A 16909-nucleotide genomic window follows, 5' to 3' on the forward strand; every position below is an offset into this window, starting at 1 on the left:
CTTCAAGATCGGGAGTTGGTGTCTAGCTGCAATCATGTTTGACTTGATATGGTGTTCTCTGGTGTATCGGGGGCAAGGGGTGCCCTGCTGATTTGGTTCTAAAGTCTGGTGGGCCAATCACTTTTGATTCGAGATCGGGAGTCAGCTCTTTGGCTGAAGTTGGTTTTTGGGCTTTGGTTTTGTGCTCTTTCGGTGGATCGGAGGTCGAGAGGTTGTGGAAGCATCATGTTCATTCGGTTAGAAGCTTTTCGAATGTGGCTCAGCCTGGGAGTTAAGTCTGGGAGTTTTATTTTGAGGGGTGTTATTTGGGGGTGAGTAGTGACGATGGGTGGTTATGGTTACTGTGTTTACAATGTTTGTTTCTTTTAAGGTGTCCATCTTAGGTGGTTATGTGTTTTGGTGGGTTTATCTTCAGGGGCTTTGTTTGGTGGTTATGGTGTACCGTCTATATGCGGCACCATTTGTATCTTGTTTCGCGTCTTGCGGGGATGACGTTTAATAATATTTGCTGATTAAAAAAAAAAAATACTACAACTATTTAAAGTGTTCAAGAAATGTTCCAACATGTTTTGATTTGCTGTTTGTGACATTCAATCTGGACTTTATGCAATTATTGTAGTAGATAATAGTTGACTTTATAATACACTCTAATATTGGATACATGTGGTCTACATATATATAATATAGACTCAGGACAAATGGTTGGAATTTAGATGAAGCATTCTTTGCTTGGATTGCAATTTGACTATCATAAGTTTGACATCTAGCTGTGTACAAAAAGAAGAAATATATCTCAAGTTGTCTATCTGCTTCCTTTAAAAAAAAAATCCCTATCTACTTTCCTCTATTTTAGTTTGGAGTTAGGTAAAATATGTGGCTAATTTAACAACCATTTTATGTTCAACAATATAGAGCAGTTACCTTAAAAAAAAAAACGATACATATCAGACGTATTATGTAGTTAGGGTAATTTGGATTCCCTAAATTCAAATTCCCTTGGTCTCCCCTACATTTAGGTCATTATCAAGGGCTTTTTTGTCTTTACAAAAACAAACATATTACACTTTAATCTCCCTCTTGACAAAGTTGATAGTGATACTAAATGTAGTTGAAATCTACTGATTCGTGGTCCCTATAATACCAATAGACTTTTTGAACAAGATTTGGCAATTTCAATTCTAAGCTCTCAAATTCCCAGAATTATTTTATTCTATGAACATGAGCCTAAGAAAAGGAGAAAAAGTTGAACTATCAACATAATTAAACACAAAAATAATACAATGAATCTTCAACTATGATATCTCTAATGGAAGAATTAAAGACACGTTTATGTTAGATGAACCAATATTTGTTGATTTTCAACAAATTTTGTTGGGTACAAAGGTAATATAAAAAGAAAAAATTTACATTATGGAATCAATAAATATATTACTTAAAGAGACAAATTTGTGATAAACCATGAATGATGCAATTTGCAAAAACATATAAAATAAAATAAAATAAAAATGAAACTACCTATGAATCTCTTCTTGTTGCTAATGGAACAACTTCAGCCAAAGGTGTTGAAAGAGGTGTTGGAATTGGAGAAGTTCTACAAAGAGGACAAGAAGGATGTATCCTTAACCAAGGTTCTATACATTTAAGGTGAAACATATGTTTACAATCAGGTAAAACCTTAAGCATATCACTTCCTTTGTAATCACCTAAACATATAGAACAACATGTTGATGTGGAATCATATTTGTTAAGCTTCACTTCAGAATATAACATCTTTGGATAACTCATAATTGTTTCTTCATCTAAACCAAAATCAAGTATTGAATGTTGAGGTTCAAGAAATTCAGATGTGTTATTGTTGTTTCTTCTCCTAGGAGGATTTGGAACTTGTGATCTTGTGCAAAAGTAGGAGGTGAGTGTGATGGTTGTAATGAGTAAAAGAATACCAATTGAAATTCCTATGCCATAACCAAATCCACTTATGTCATTGGAGCCAAAGAAGCCAGATGAATCAGTTGAGTTGTTCATCTTCTTGATGATGAAAATAATAGCAACTTGTTTTAAAATGAGATAGGAAAAAGGGGTAGTTTGTTTTGTTTAGCCATGTTGTTGATGTTGAATTTGGATGTTGAATTGGAAGATCATATTAATTAAAAGTCAATGGTGGTATGATGATTCATATGAGAGAGATGGGTTGCGTTTCAATTAAGGAAAGACTTATATACATGTATGTATTTAAGATTAAGTAAAGGCAACCCTAAGGTATAGTATGTATGCCTAAGAGTATTAAGAATGTGATGTGATCCATAATTTAATTCTAACTTCTTCTTTTTTTTCTTAACCCTCTCATTTTCAAAAGAATCAATCATAAAAATTTGGAGTTCGACCAAAAAATAAATAAAATTTTACCAAAGGTTATTTTGATCAAATTCAAATTATCTATCCGGAGAATATCAAATTCGATTTTCAGAGGAAATAACGTTTGGTTAGTATGCATGCCTCCATGCATGAGTTGGATTAGTCGCCCACCATGAGTCGGAAACCGATGAAGAAGAAAAAAATCAAACTATCTATGATCAAATAATATCTTTAATAAACTAATCACTAACATATGTTTATCTGAAAAATAAGATTAATTTAAGTAAAGAAATTAAAGCCAATGGAGCATTGCATGTGAGTACATTCCACTTTCTCAAACCGTTAGATTGTGTGTTTACATTCATGAGTTTATGAAGGTCAACGATCCTTTTTTAAGTTATTATTTTTTTAAGTTATTATTATATACGTCTAAAATATATCTTACAATTTGTGTATTGAATGTTGATTGATTTCAGTTCACATATCTTTGTTTAAAAGTGCATAAACAAATATTATTTGCCAATGGGTGAAGAGTGGAGAATGGGCACGTTCCATGCATTACTAGGAAAGTTGTTGGTGAAATTTAATTGCATTAGTTTTAGTCTAGACAAGTGTAAGCATTATCTCTCTTATGCAGCCAGATAGATTTGTAATAATTCACAAAAATTATAGTCCTACCTCTGTTTTGGTGAAAGCCGTCACTAGCTTCACTACAATTTTTAGGGAAAATTTGAATGAATTTAAATGTCAATTCAAATCATACGATATAAAATTGCATAAAATAGTCCCGTGAGCATAGCTCAATTGGTAGGACAATGCATTATTATATGCAGGGGTCAGGATTCGAACCCCAGACACCCCATTTATTCAACTTATAAGGTGAATTCTAGCCACTGAACTACCTGATAAAAAAAAATTGCATAAAACAAAATCTTTTCAATTCAAATCTTACCAACAATGGGAACTTTGTGGATAGGACACTTGTCGATGACATCTGGCACAAGCATATTCCATCAAAGGTGAGTCTGTTTGTGTGGCGCCTTCTTCGCAATAGACTTCCTACTAGAGACAATCCAGTTCGACGGCGTGTTCTTCAGGTTCATGACTCAAACTGTGTGTCTGGTTGCGGTGTCCAGGAGACCGCAAATCGTTTATTTATTGACTGTGATATTTTCAGTTCATTTTGGGCCTATGTGTTACATTGGTTGGGTATATCTTCGATCCTCTCAGATGACATTCGACTGCATTTTATTCAATTTACTAACATGGCAGGACTGCCTAGAGCCACTTACTCTTTTTTGAAAATAATTTGGTTTGCTTCTATTTGGACTATTTAGAAGGAAAGAAATAACCGTGTTTTTCAAAACATGGTGTGTGATTCTTCTATAATAGTTGAAAAAGTTAAACTAAAATCTTTCTTGTGGCTGAAATCATCACAAACGTTGTTTAGTTATAGTTATTATGACGGCTGGAAACACTCGCGTCCTTGTATGGGAGTTCAGGTGTAATCTGTTTACTTTATGACTGATGCTCTATTTTGTTAGCACCCTTTTGTTGTAAATATTGTTGGTTGTTTATCCCTTTGCATGTCATGTGTAGGGTAAATCAACCTTGTCTATAATATATCTCATTTTAGTTTGTTAAAAAAAAAATTGCATAAAATACACTCACTAGTTTTTTTTTTTTTTTTATGAAATGTTGTGGAAAAAAAAAACCTGTGAAGTGTTAGTTGACATCATTCATATTATATGTACAATAATTGGCATCATTTTTTATGTACAACTCGGTTTTTTTGGTCGTACAACTCCATATTGTTTTTTCTCTTTCTTTAGATCACATCAACAATTATATATGAATTTTTAAAGTGTGAAAAACTAAAAAAAAACAAAATAACGAAAATTTTAATCTAAATATCGAATTTTAATATGACAATTCATAGATACATCTATATAAATACATAAAAATGGTATGCAAAGAGAAGAATAAAGATAGATTAATTATGAATTGTTTAAGAAAATTCATAATTATGGAGGATAAAAATTTATAATTAATTCGTCTCTAGTTGGAAAAATATAATTTATCATGTAAAGCTATATTTTAACGTCATAAAAATGTCTGGAAAAAAAAAAATTAACCTCTAGGTCACATTTTTGGACTTCACATTTATTATATAGTCAAAAATAAAAAGGATCTCAAATTGCAAGATTAGAATATTTTTTATTTTCTATTTTACAGTGTCATTTTTTAGACAACGTATTTTACAGGATCAATTTAAACTGTTAACACAAAAAAAAAAAAAAAAAAAAATTCTATTCACACCCCATATGTTTCTCGTTACACCCAAATTTTCTTTAAAATTTTTGTAATACTAAAATTGCCCTTTTATATAAATTTTCTTAAAATCTTGATTTCATTCATTGTCACTTTAAAATTACACTCTTTTTGCCCACAAATGATCAAACAATCCTGATGTTCAATCAATCTCTATGAAAGATTAAAGAGTGAATTAAAACATCTTTCACCCATACTCGATTTCATATAAGTAAGTGATTTTATTTTTCTTTCAATAATGCTAGTTTCAGTTTTCTTCTTGTTGTTAAACTGCACTGTACGACTATTTCAATTTTACATTGTTGAGATTAACTTAAATTCAGTTTAAATAGGTTCATGTAAATTTAGTTTACATAACTTATTTAAACTGAGTTTACATGACCTACTTAAACTGAGTTTAAGTGTACATACTTAAACTCAGTTTATATTACCTACTTAAACTAAGTTTACATGTACATATTTAAACTGAGATTACGTAGAATCATTGAACAATATTGAACTTTTAGATGTAGATTTAAACTCATTTTACATTGCCTACTTAAACTGAGATTACATGATCTACTTTAACTAAGTTTAAGTATGTACACTTAAACTAAGTTTACATGACCTATTTAAACTAAATTTACATTATTTATATTGAAACGAATTTTACAAAGGAAACAATTTTCTAAATAAAATCTAAAGAAAAGTCTATTCACCCTCTAGAGTCCCATATTCTATTTGAAGTTTGAAGCATAAGGGTCAACATGGTGGAGTTTGGTATGTACAAATGCAAAATTTGTGCACCATACACAATTTGTATATTTAAAAGTTGAAATCAAATCTGAACCATTGATTTATTAATATAATATTCCGACGGTCCAGATCTGGCAAAAAAGTGCAATGGGTGACCTGCTAGTGCTTTTGCAGAAATGGTACAACGGACCCCACGAATTGAATAAAAGATCATATTATATTCCTTTTTTTTGTGACTTTTGTATTGGGCTTGGGTCTTGTTTAAACCCTTTTATCCCTTTTGATATAATTTATGTTAGTAGAAAAATTGCTGTTAATGTCACTAAAATTTCTTGTGCTGCCACTTTAATTTATTTAATGTGTTTGGCACCTGAATTGTTTTATTATTTTTTAAAGAATCAATATATCACAATTTTTTAGTTATTAAAATGATTATGTTGGCCGTTCAAAAAAAACCCTTGTTACTATTGGAAGCGTTTTTTTTATTATCAAAAAAATGACGGAAACGTTTTTAAGTCCATTTTTGTGGACAATAAATGTTAATAATCCTTAAATCTATTTTAATACCAAAACAAGATTATTAATATGGGTTTGATTTTCACAAGAAGTTAATAAATTTTGAAATTTTAAAATATAGAAAAATTTAGTAGAAGTTGTTTTAGTAAATTGGACGCAGTTGAATTTTGTTTTATTGGGAAAAATTAGAAGATGGATAAATTTTGTGTAATATTTGGCTAATAAACTCACAATCTGAATGCTATTATAAAAGAAAAATTAACATTTTTTGAATGAGTATAAAATAGGTGTATGTGATGTGTATTAAAGAGAACATACATCAATTATTGAATGAGTATAAAATGGACATTCAATAATCCGCGACGATAGGGTGTATATTATTGTCGAATGGGTCAAGGTAAATGAACATTAAAATAGGCAAAACATTTTTTAATTATGGAGTTTGAATTTTGGTTATTGTCATTTTAATATATTAAATTTAATGTTGATTTATGATGTAGTATAAATTAATTATAATGATAACCATAATATTAATTAAATATAAACGAATGTTTGTAGTAGTTTAGGTCGAAGAATCTTGTCATTAGGGTTAGAGTTTTAAGCTTGATTAGTCGATAAAGAATTTGATTAGTCGTTGAACATTCATCCAAGTACTTTCACTGCAAGATTCTTTTAGTCGGGGTAAGAGTTGTGAGTTTGTGGATTTGTTCTGAAATCTTGGAAGTAGTTTAGGTCGAAGAATCTTGTCATCAGGGTTAGAGTTTTAAGCTTGATTAGTCGATAAAGAATTTGATTAGTCGTTGAACATTCATCCAAGTATTTTCACTGCAAGATTCTTTTAGTTTGGGTAAGAGTTGTGAGTTTGTTGATTTGTTCTGAAATCTTAGAAGTAGTTTAGGTCGAAGAATTTTGTCATTAGGGTTAGAGTTTTAAGTTTGATTAGTCGATAAAGAGTTTGATTAGTCATTATACATTTATCCAAGTACTTTGACTACAAGATTCTTTCAGTTAGGCTAAGAGTTGTGAGTTTGATGAGTCGTTCTGAAATCTTTGAAGTAGTTTAGGTCGATAATCATGTCATTAGGGTGAGAGTTGTAATCTTGATTAGTCGATAAATAGTTTCATTAGTCATTGAACGTTCACCCAAGTACTTTCACTACTAGATTCTTTCAATTACGGTAAGAGTTATGAGTTTGATCAGTCGTTCTGAAATCTTAGAAGTAGCTTAGGTTGAAGAATCTTGTCATTAGGGTTAAAGTTTTAAGCTTGATTAGTCGATAAAGAATTTGATTATTCGATTAAAAATTGGATTAGTCATTGAACGTTCATCCAAGTACTTTGACTCTAAGATTCTTTCAGTTGGGGTAAGAGTTGTGAGTTTGACGAGTTGTTGTGACATCTTGAAAGTAGTTTAGGTTGAATAATTTTGTCATTAGGGTTAGAGTTTCAAGGTTGATTAGTCAATTAAAAATTGGATTAGTCATTGAACGTTCATCCAAGTACTTTGACTGCAAGATTCTATCAGTTAAGGTAAGAGTTGTGAGTTTGATGAGTCGTTCTGAAATCTTGGAAGTAGTTTAGGTCGAAGAATCTTGTAATTTGGGTGGGAGTTGTAAGCTTGATTAGTCGATTAAAAATTGGATTAGACATTGAATGTTCATCCAAGTACTTTGACTCTAAGATTTTTTTAGTTAAGGTTAGAGTTGTGAGTTTGATGAGTCGTTCTGAAATCTTGGAAGTAGTTTAGGTTGAAGAATTTTGTCATTAGCGTGAGAGTTTTAAGGGTGATTAGCTGGTTGGACTTTATTAGATCTTCCTTTTCAAATTCATCATTTTTCTATTTTTCACAATTTTATTCCTTCTACTATGGGTTGGACTTTATTTGATCTTCCTTTTTCAAATTCATCTTTTTTTTTATTTTTAAATTTCACAATTTTATTCCTTCTATTAGGGTTGAACTTTATTAGATCTTCCTTTTCCAACGAGTTAGAGATTAATTTTGTCCGCAATAAAAAAACAAACATATATTAGTTCATAGTAGACAAATTATTCTCTCCAATACAACGAGTTAGAGATTAATTTGTACAGAAATATATCAGAGAATAATTTAAATTTTTTTCTTGTCAAAGACTAAATTGGCATGGAAGAAAATTACAAGGATTAAATTGAATTTTTGCTCAAAATAAATAAATAAATAAATAAACTCAATTTCACTTTAACCATTTTTTTGGTAGAACTATTTCACTCATTTTCACTTTCCCTCTTATACCAAAATAATCAAATTTCATATTCTTCCTTAAAATTTATTAAAAGACAAAACTCCCAAATAATTTGATTTCACCTATTGAGATGGCTCCAACATTTCCCTCCATCTAATTTTCAACTATTTCATATGGCTCCAACACTCCCTCCATCTCATTTTCACCAAATCCCCAAATTAAAAAAACTCCCCTAATTACTCTATTTATTTATTTTTTTCCCAAATCTAAAACTATATCTTCTCTCATTCAATCATTCTTCTCTCTTTACCCCAAGTCAAAATCTGAAATTTTGTCTCTTTCTCTCCTTAGATCTGAAACCTCTTTTCTCTTATTGCTCCTTCTCTCGGTTCTGTTTTAATAAAAAAACACCTAATTACTGCACGTTCTCTTTAATAACAAAAAGAAGAAACCCACGTGATCCGGTTGTTTGTGTTTTAGAGTTTGTTCATCTATCACCCAGCAAAGCAAAAACCCAACAGAAACATATTATCATACCAAGTTAGTTTTCTCAAAAAAAATAATAATAATTAAATTATGGGTTCCTTCTCTTCTTCTAAGCATGTAGAGTTTCATAAACATATACATCTTCTTCCTCTTCTTCTGAAATCAATTACTTAAAGAAGCTTGAAATCAAAGGTTGAATATTGGAAACTTCCATTAACTTCTGCAACAATTTCTAAAATACTAAAGTATTTCCAAAAATTAAATTTTTTACCTCAATGTCGTTGGTTCTATTTTTATCTTATTTATTTATCTGGTTAAAAATGGGAATTTGTAACAATTGCATTTATTGTAATTTTTTATGTGTGCAGTTTTTAGTAAAAAAAATATATATATATATATATATATATTGTAGTTTGATGCCTCTAAACTCAGATCTCCGAGTTTTAGTTCAACACGGTTTGCCACCCAAATGAAACTTCGGTATTTATCAATCAAGATGCATTTATCACGTCATATATTCCCTGAGAAATTCCTGATAAAATAGGGAGCATATTAATAAATGCTAAATGCTAATCCAACCACTGCTTAACGTTCTCTTGATTTTTCTTATGTCTAACATAATGATGTTTAGAAGATGGTATTATCAGTATTTTTGTTTTATAATCATACCCCCAATTACCAATGAGAAATTAAAAGTGATTATTGCATCACAAAGAGGACCTTATACAACTAAAATCAATATTTATACAACTGATTTCATGTAATTACTTTGATTCAAGACAGATATGTATTGGTACCTTCAACATATATCAAACCCATAATCATCAATTGATCCATCATGATCTACCAACCATTGAAGAAAAACAAAATCTTAAAAAAATTACAGGTGTGAGGTGAAGTTGAAGCAAGCTCTGGTATTGGAGCTTCGAGAAGGTTGAGGAGGGAAAGTAAGGAAGCTTTTTTGTAGTGGAGATTGTGTTACTAAGGTGAGAGGTGAGAACCAAACAAAAAGTCAAAAACCAATACAAAATAACGATCTAACACCAACCCAGATAATAAAATCAAATAAATAAATCTACAAACTAATAACAAAACAATTTTGAAACAAAAACTGGTTTCATTCCAAATTGAATTTCAATTGATGTGAATCAGAATTGATTAAAGAAGAAGAATAAATCACAGATCGATAATTGGAAGAGAGATTTAGAGAGAGAAAAAGAGAAGGGTGGTGTGAATTACTACCTCCATGTTTTCTTTTTTTTAATGTTTTATTTTTAGCAGGTAACAAAACTGCCACCTGTCCAGAAAAGTGTAGGTTGGGCATGGTGCACAACTTTCATATTTGTGCATTCTAAATGCAACCGGTCAACATATTCAAGTTGAATAGATCAAGAGTATTTAATTTCGATTCTAATTGAAATAACCTTCCGTCAGACTTAACTTATTTATCTAACATGTATAATAATATTGTACGTATTAAAAGAATTAAAACTAGAAATTTTTATTGAAAAATAATAACTTTTCATTAAAAAATTATATATTTAATATAAAATGCATAAGTTATAATATAAATTTACTATTTTAAACTTCTTAACATGTGCAAATTTATAGTACTCGATAGAAAAAAAACTCATTTACAAATGCAAAATTGTAATATTGAACTCTTCAATAGCATTTCCAGATGTAGAATTATACCAAACAGTCTTTGCCAAAGCATAACCCCTTGCAAATCTAAAAGCACCAGTTCCTCCAACAATAGGCATTTCTCTAACTTCATCTACAATAACATTCCTCCCAAGCATGGTGAGGGTGCTCCCTTTGTAGGTTCCAGCTGTAAAAACAAAATTAATATCAATCTTAAATGCAAAATCACCTTGTTGAGAAGCCAAAGAATAGGTTCCTTGAGCTCTTCCAATAAGCTTTGAACTTAAATTTGGTTCTCTAGTTAAAGGGTTGTCTAGTATATAAGTGGCTCCAAAAGGACCATGAGATGATTCATTAGGTGGGTTGATAATTTTGAGCGTAGTTGGTTTTTCACCATCTAGGATGTCATGAAAATAAAAGTGTATGTGAGTAGAACTTTGTAGTTTTTCTGAGGGTAAACTTATATGGGATTCTGCTAAAGACACCACTCTTCCATGAACACTCATGAAGTAATTACTGAAAAGAAGCAAGAGGATGAAAATGGAAACCATGCTTGGTCAAATTAATATACCAAGGTGAGTGAAGAAGTGGTTGAACTCGAATGTTTAATAACTTTTTGTTAATGAGTATTTACGAATCAATTTTAGTATTTATAGTGTTCAAAGCATGATTAAATATCATTTTGTTAGGTTTTACTTAACTTTTGAGTTAACACAATACCATGGGCATGATCATCCAAACTACCAACACCTCTTCCCCGTTAAAAAAATTATACTTGAATCGTTTTCTTTTGACAAAAATTTTGGAAGATTGTTTGATATTTTTATATTTTTATCTCTTGTAATAAAAAATATTAGTATGTCATCAAGGTGTATTTTGAATTATCAAATTTTGACTGATAAAAATTATCAAATCTTTTTTCGATATCTCTTTATGCTTATTTTATATTCAATAAACCAAGGAGGTTTTCTCTTAAAAAAATAGCATACTAATTAAGGTGATTTGTTTTCCTCTTACAAATCAAAATTAGTGAAAAAATGATATATTCCTATGTTAATTAATGATTTATTATTTACTATTGTTTTTTGAAGGAATTTATTATTTACTATTAAACCTTACGTTGACAATAAAATCTTAGAAAATTCTATGGCGGGACTCGTTGTTAATTTTTTTAATTTGGCAAACTGCGTTGCCGTGACGTTAATAATTGATTCAAAATTCAAATAACTATCAGCAGGGATAGCAAGACGCCAACTAACCAAATCGCGCACTGCCATTAACCCGCCCACTGAAACTATAAAACGTTGCTTTTTAAGCAAAACTTTGAATGATAAATACTATGTACACTGTTAACTGAATAAATGTAAAATGCAAAGTTTTGCTTGTAATAGTAATCGGAGGTGTACACAACAATACTAAAAACATCAAATAAAAACACATCTATTTTCACTAGGAAATGTGTCAAGGAGCATAACGTACTAATAGGATAATAGTAAGTACTCGATTCAGCCGAAAAATGCGCAAGAATAGGGAGTTCAAATAATTAAACATTTCGTCCTTTCAAGATTCTCATATTAACTTAACCACTTCAACCTTACATATTTCGTGCTTGGAGAAAAATAGACTATCATAAATAGGTTTTTCAGCTCGACCCAATTTGTCATGGCAACATGACCCAATGCCCAAAGTCAGTACCTTAGACTCGAGCTCAATGACCCACAACTCGAGTTTACCTAGAAGGGACAACACTTTAAACACACTCTTTTACTTTGTCAACACACGTGGGGGCTTCAAATGTGACACTAGTTTAATGGAGCCATATCTAGAATAGAGACCCGCTGAATCAAAGAAAGAGGTTAAATCAAACATCTACTAATGCTCTGATCATTCAAGGCTAGTCCTAAACAAATCAGAACCCTTAACACAAGACTTTCAATTTTTTCCACTAAGAGAACTAGCTCACATCAAGCATTGGCCAACCAAGCTTCGGGTAGCACTTGGGTGTTATTAGCTTTTGGTGTCATTGATACCTTTGTTTCCATCTTTCTCTTAACCACTCATTCTCTCTCATTTAAATAATTTATTTTAATCATTCATTCATCACTCTCTCTCATCTAAAATGAATCAATGGCACCAAAGGCGATTTTACCCCTATTTTTTTGCCAATTGTGCGATTTTGCACTCCATCCTTTTAATTGAGCGATTTTGCACCCTTTTTTACCCCCTTTTTGATTTAATGACCCCTCATGGGTTTCAATGCTGATGTGTTCCATTTGATGATGTGTCTTAAATTAATGAAGTCCATGTGTGTAAATCAAATTTGTTAAAAAATGAAAAAATTAAATAAGTTATTTACAAGAAAGGGAGTCATCTGATCCTTCCTATATACCCTCACAAATTTCCAACCGCACCCCCCAAATTAGAATCCCTAATTCTCTACGACTTCTCATCTTCTCCCATGGCTTCTCATCGCAAATAACCTTATGTTCTTCTTCTCCCAAACGAAACCCTAATCATCTGAACCATTTCATACCATTTTCATTTCTCTAAACGACATTGTAATTTTTTTGTTCGCAAATCACCTTCTGTTATCACCCTAATCACAATGGCGAAGAACAACCGTGGATAGGCGACGATGAAGGAAACATCAACGAACAGTGATTGTGGAAAGACGAAGAAGACTGAATCAATGGTTAACGTCAATAGTGGAGGAAAACGAGGAACATAAACAGAAACAATTAAAAAACGAGGAACAAAAACAGAAACGACGGGAAAACGAAATGAGAAAACGAGCACATAAAAGAGGAAGAAGATGAAGGTTAGGGAGAAGAAGATCGAAGCAAAGAGGAAGAAGATGGAGATTTGGGATTTCATTATGGATTCCTATTTATCCATCCTCTTTTACAACGGTCACATACATCACGTAACTCCGTTTCCAATTATTTCATTTTTTTATTTTTCAAAAATTTGATTTACATACATGGACTTCATAAATTGAAGACACATCATCAAAATGGGACACATCAGCTAAAGGTGACAAATGAGTTAGCCTGACCCGACCCAAGAGGTCCGACTACATAAATGGGTCAGCCTAACCCAACCCAATTATAATTAGGCCGCAAATTCTAGAGCCTGACTCGGCCTGTGTGGGCCATGGGCCAGTTGACTCGACCCGTTTATTTTTTACTTTTAAAATTTATTCACTCTTTTTTATGTATTTTTTATATATTAGTCACTCACCACTATTTTTTGTTCAAATATGATTGTATGGACATAAAAGTGTAAATAATTTTTACATTAACAGTCCTTCAAAAAAAATAAAATTTACATTAACATTGAATATTAATTAAAATCTAGATTATTCATTCAATTAAATCAAATTAATAATTTATAAACTTTAAGCTAAACTAATTAATTTTTATTAAGTTTATTTATTTTAATATTTTTTTATTAATAAATTTTAAAATAGTTGATAACTTTTTTTAAAAAATATATTTTTTTTAACAAAAATCAAATTAAATAGTAATAATGGCCCAACCCGCCCCGACCCATTTTTGAATAGGCCAAAAAAGCCCGAGTGCATTTTTGGGTTAGTTTTTTAGGCCCGGCTATGTCCAAAATGTGGGCTTTTTTACAGCTCTAACACCAACACTGAAACACATGAAGAGCCATTAAACCAGAAACGAGGCAAATGAGAGGGTGCAAAAACGCTCAATTAAAAGAATGAGGAGTATAATCACACAATTGACAAAAGTTAAGGGACAAAAGTGTAATTAAGCCAAAATAAAATTAAAAATCAACATATTTAAACTAAAATGCTTATAATAATTCAAAATTATCATATAAACTACATAAATAACATAAATCATGATAAAACTACACAAAAATATAGTAAAATACAACTAAAACTATAGTAATGAAATTGTACATTTATTTTAAGAAAGAGAAATGATATTTGAACATCTATTTTATGACAACTTTTGTGACTTTCTCTCTCATATTTACCTTATTTTTTAGTTTATCTCTCTATTGCTCTAGTTTCCGTGTCAATACTATTTTTTCTTTGTAAATTTTTGTTGTCAAATAAGTTGTTATAAAATTAGTTGTTGAAATAAGATGTGTGGATAATAAACTAACTATTCAAAAACTGTTGTTAAGGTGGTCGTTTAAGTCAAAACGCAACACGACCAAACTTCAAAATCCAACCAACACCAACACCTATAGTAAACCGAATCAGCAGTTTTCACACTTCTTCCATGGCGGTTATCACCTTACTAACAGCGGCACTCACGGCGGCGTTTCTAGCTTCAGCATACGCCGGCGACACAAACAAAGTATTCTCTCCATGCACAGACACACGCGTCCAGAGATCCGACGGATTCACGTTGGGATTCGCGTTCGCTTCGAAGGACAAATTCTTCTACAACAATAACAATAGCATTCAGTTATCTCCGTGTGATTCTAGACTCTCGCTTTCCAATTCCAATTCTCAGATCTCTTTGTTTAGACCTAAGGTCGATGAGATCTCGTTGCTTACTGTTAATTCTTCTTCCTTCGTCGCGGTTCGTTCTTTTTTCCTTTCTTCTCTTTCATTTTTAGAGTATTGAAATAATTTATTTCAATTAGGTAAAGTTTTATTTTTTGTTCTTGTTTTCATGATTTTGATTAGTTTATTTGATAATTAACTGGAAAAATTTACTAAACCCTAATTTTAGTGTATTTTGGGTAATGTAGCAGTGTTGCATAGTCTAGCAATGAAATGTAATCTTGGAACTGGAATGCTGATTAACTGTGAAATTTCTGGAAATTTCATTTTAACTGTACTTTGGGTTATAATGATCGACATTTTCGGGTATATCGTATATGGATCAAAGTCTCTACGTTTTGGGCTTTTGGTGAAAATGTTTGTTATATTTTTAGCAATGCTGTTAAATAGAAGCTATAGTGGTGCTATACCGATATAGCATAGTGGAATTTGGACAAACAGCTGTTGTGACGCAATACACTATTTAGTATAAAATGTTATCAAATAATGGCTATAGTAGCGTTATAGCACTATTTGATAGCGGAACTTTAACAATCCACTATCTGCAATTGACAGCAATGTTTTTTAGTTTTGAATTTTGGCTATGATTGTTGAGTTATTTATTGGAAAATAGGAGTTAGGGGATTTGGAAGTAAAAATACTTCACTTCTGTAGTTTACAACCCTAAAACGAAGGATGATTGAAAGTAAAGTGCAACTAATTTAAAATACAAGTTAACCCATTTGGGGTTGGCCTAGTGGTTGGCTTGGGATCTTGGAGTTTGCTCCTCCAGAGGTCTCAGGTTCGATTCCCTCTGGTGCCAATTTCGGTGGGCTAAGTCCATACAGAGCTTGCTCTGGCTTTAAACGGGGCCCCCGCAAGTGGGCGGTGGGATTGGTCCCCTCGGATTAGTCGATTCTTGGATCGGATACCGAATTTTAAAAAAAAAATAAAATTGATTTCTGAGATAAACTTGAAGATCAGAATCTTTATCTAACTCGATTTTCAATTCTATTCTTATTTTCCACATTCCCATTATCCACTTGCTAGGAAAGGCATTGCCTTAGTTTATAAACCAAATAAGTACATATTTGTATAGTTCCGTAATTGAACATGAAAGGTTCTTAATGCTTGTCTTGTGTCGGCTTAATTTCATCACCAGTTTGGCCAACTTGTGCTTTTCTGTCTATCTTTTGATTAATTTGTGTGGGATTGTATTTTCGTCGTTGTTCCAGGACTCATATGGCTATATGGTTGCATTTGCTGGTCGGAAGTATGCAGCAAGATCCCCTCCTGCTTTTATTGCAAATGGCTCATATACTGTGACCAGTTTTACTCTTGTAAGGAGATTTTTTCCTCTGTCTAAAAAAACTTTTCAATAATTCTGAGTTCTTTTGAATTCTTGTAGTTGTAATCATTACTAAGAACCATTTGAAATCTTACTCCTGCAGGTTCTCGAATTTAAGAAGGGCAGGCTGCAAAATTTGTTCTGGAAAAGAGATGGGTGTTCTAAATGCCCGAAAAACTCAAAAGCTGTTTGTCTTAATGGTCAGGATTGTGCACTACCAACTTCTAGTTGCAAGACCCATAGTGGAACTGTGGATTGCAGCTTAGGTATACAATTGGCATTCTCGGGCACAGATAAACACCTATCAGCTCTTAACTCTTGGTATGAAGTGAAAAACCTTCGCCAGTATTCACTCTACGGCCTTTATTCAAATCTGAGAAGTTCACTCACTAGCCAGTATGATAAGTTTTTCTAATTTCCTTTAGTTCTTTTGTTGATTTTATTTGTTCCATTCTGTTGTGATTTACTCATGTTTTTAATGTATCAATTTCCCACCTGCTCCCTTCTATTCTAAATGTATTTGTGAAACCTAGAATGATGGTGTGTACATTTGTATATCAAATGTTATATTGATTATGCTGGATACAGTCCTTATGAATTCTTATTTAACTGCGGTGAAATGTATTTGACATGCCAATTAGTGTAATTAATCCTTTATGTAGTCATAGTTGGATTCTGCATATCTTTGGCCAAATTCTTTAACATATGCAAAGAATTGAGTTGGGGCTTTTCTTTTTAACAAAAGTATTC

At 31.6% G+C, this 16909-nt stretch overlaps 3 protein-coding genes across 3 annotated transcripts; 1 reads left to right on the plus strand and 2 right to left on the minus strand.

The window, feature by feature from the left end:
• Window positions 1-1386: 1386 nt before the first annotated feature.
• LOC11432771 (RING-H2 finger protein ATL70) lies at window positions 1387-2256 on the minus strand. The gene has a single exon (XM_003590265.4). It carries the CDS (start codon window positions 2023-2025, stop codon window positions 1516-1518), a length of 510 nt encoding a protein of 169 aa, XP_003590313.1. The 5' UTR covers window positions 2026-2256; the 3' UTR covers window positions 1387-1515.
• An 8020-nt stretch (window positions 2257-10276) lies between these two features.
• On the minus strand, window positions 10277-10837 carry LOC11424424 (dirigent protein 21). Its single transcript, XM_003590266.3, has one exon. It carries the CDS (start codon window positions 10835-10837, stop codon window positions 10277-10279), a length of 561 nt encoding a protein of 186 aa, XP_003590314.1.
• Window positions 10838-14450: 3613 nt separating this feature from the next.
• LOC11431189 (uncharacterized) lies at window positions 14451-16796 on the plus strand. Its single transcript, XM_003590268.4, has 3 exons — window positions 14451-14848; window positions 16047-16151; window positions 16263-16796. The coding sequence occupies exons 1-3, from the start codon at window positions 14543-14545 to the stop codon at window positions 16572-16574; spliced, it is 723 nt and encodes a 240-aa protein (XP_003590316.1). The 5' UTR covers window positions 14451-14542; the 3' UTR covers window positions 16575-16796.
• Window positions 16797-16909: the final 113 nt, after the last annotated feature.

The sequence above is a fragment of the Medicago truncatula genome, chromosome 1, assembly GCF_003473485.1.
Source record: "Medicago truncatula cultivar Jemalong A17 chromosome 1, MtrunA17r5.0-ANR, whole genome shotgun sequence".
Taxonomy (NCBI): domain Eukaryota; kingdom Viridiplantae; phylum Streptophyta; class Magnoliopsida; order Fabales; family Fabaceae; genus Medicago; species Medicago truncatula.

Bases quoted from the DNA above. Each gene is read 5' to 3' on its own strand.
- LOC11432771 (XM_003590265.4), bottom strand. From the start codon at position 2,025: ATGAACAACTCAACTGATTCATCTGGCTTCTTTGGCTCCAATGACATA.
- LOC11424424 (XM_003590266.3), bottom strand. From the start codon at position 10,837: ATGGTTTCCATTTTCATCCTCTTGCTTCTTTTCAGTAATTACTTCATG.
- LOC11431189 (XM_003590268.4), top strand. From the start codon at position 14,543: ATGGCGGTTATCACCTTACTAACAGCGGCACTCACGGCGGCGTTTCTA. The intron at 14,849-16,046 runs GTTCGTTCTTTT...TCGTTGTTCCAG, and splicing joins ATTCTTCTTCCTTCGTCGCG to GACTCATATGGCTATATGGT. The intron at 16,152-16,262 runs GTAAGGAGATTT...TTACTCCTGCAG, and splicing joins CTGTGACCAGTTTTACTCTT to GTTCTCGAATTTAAGAAGGG.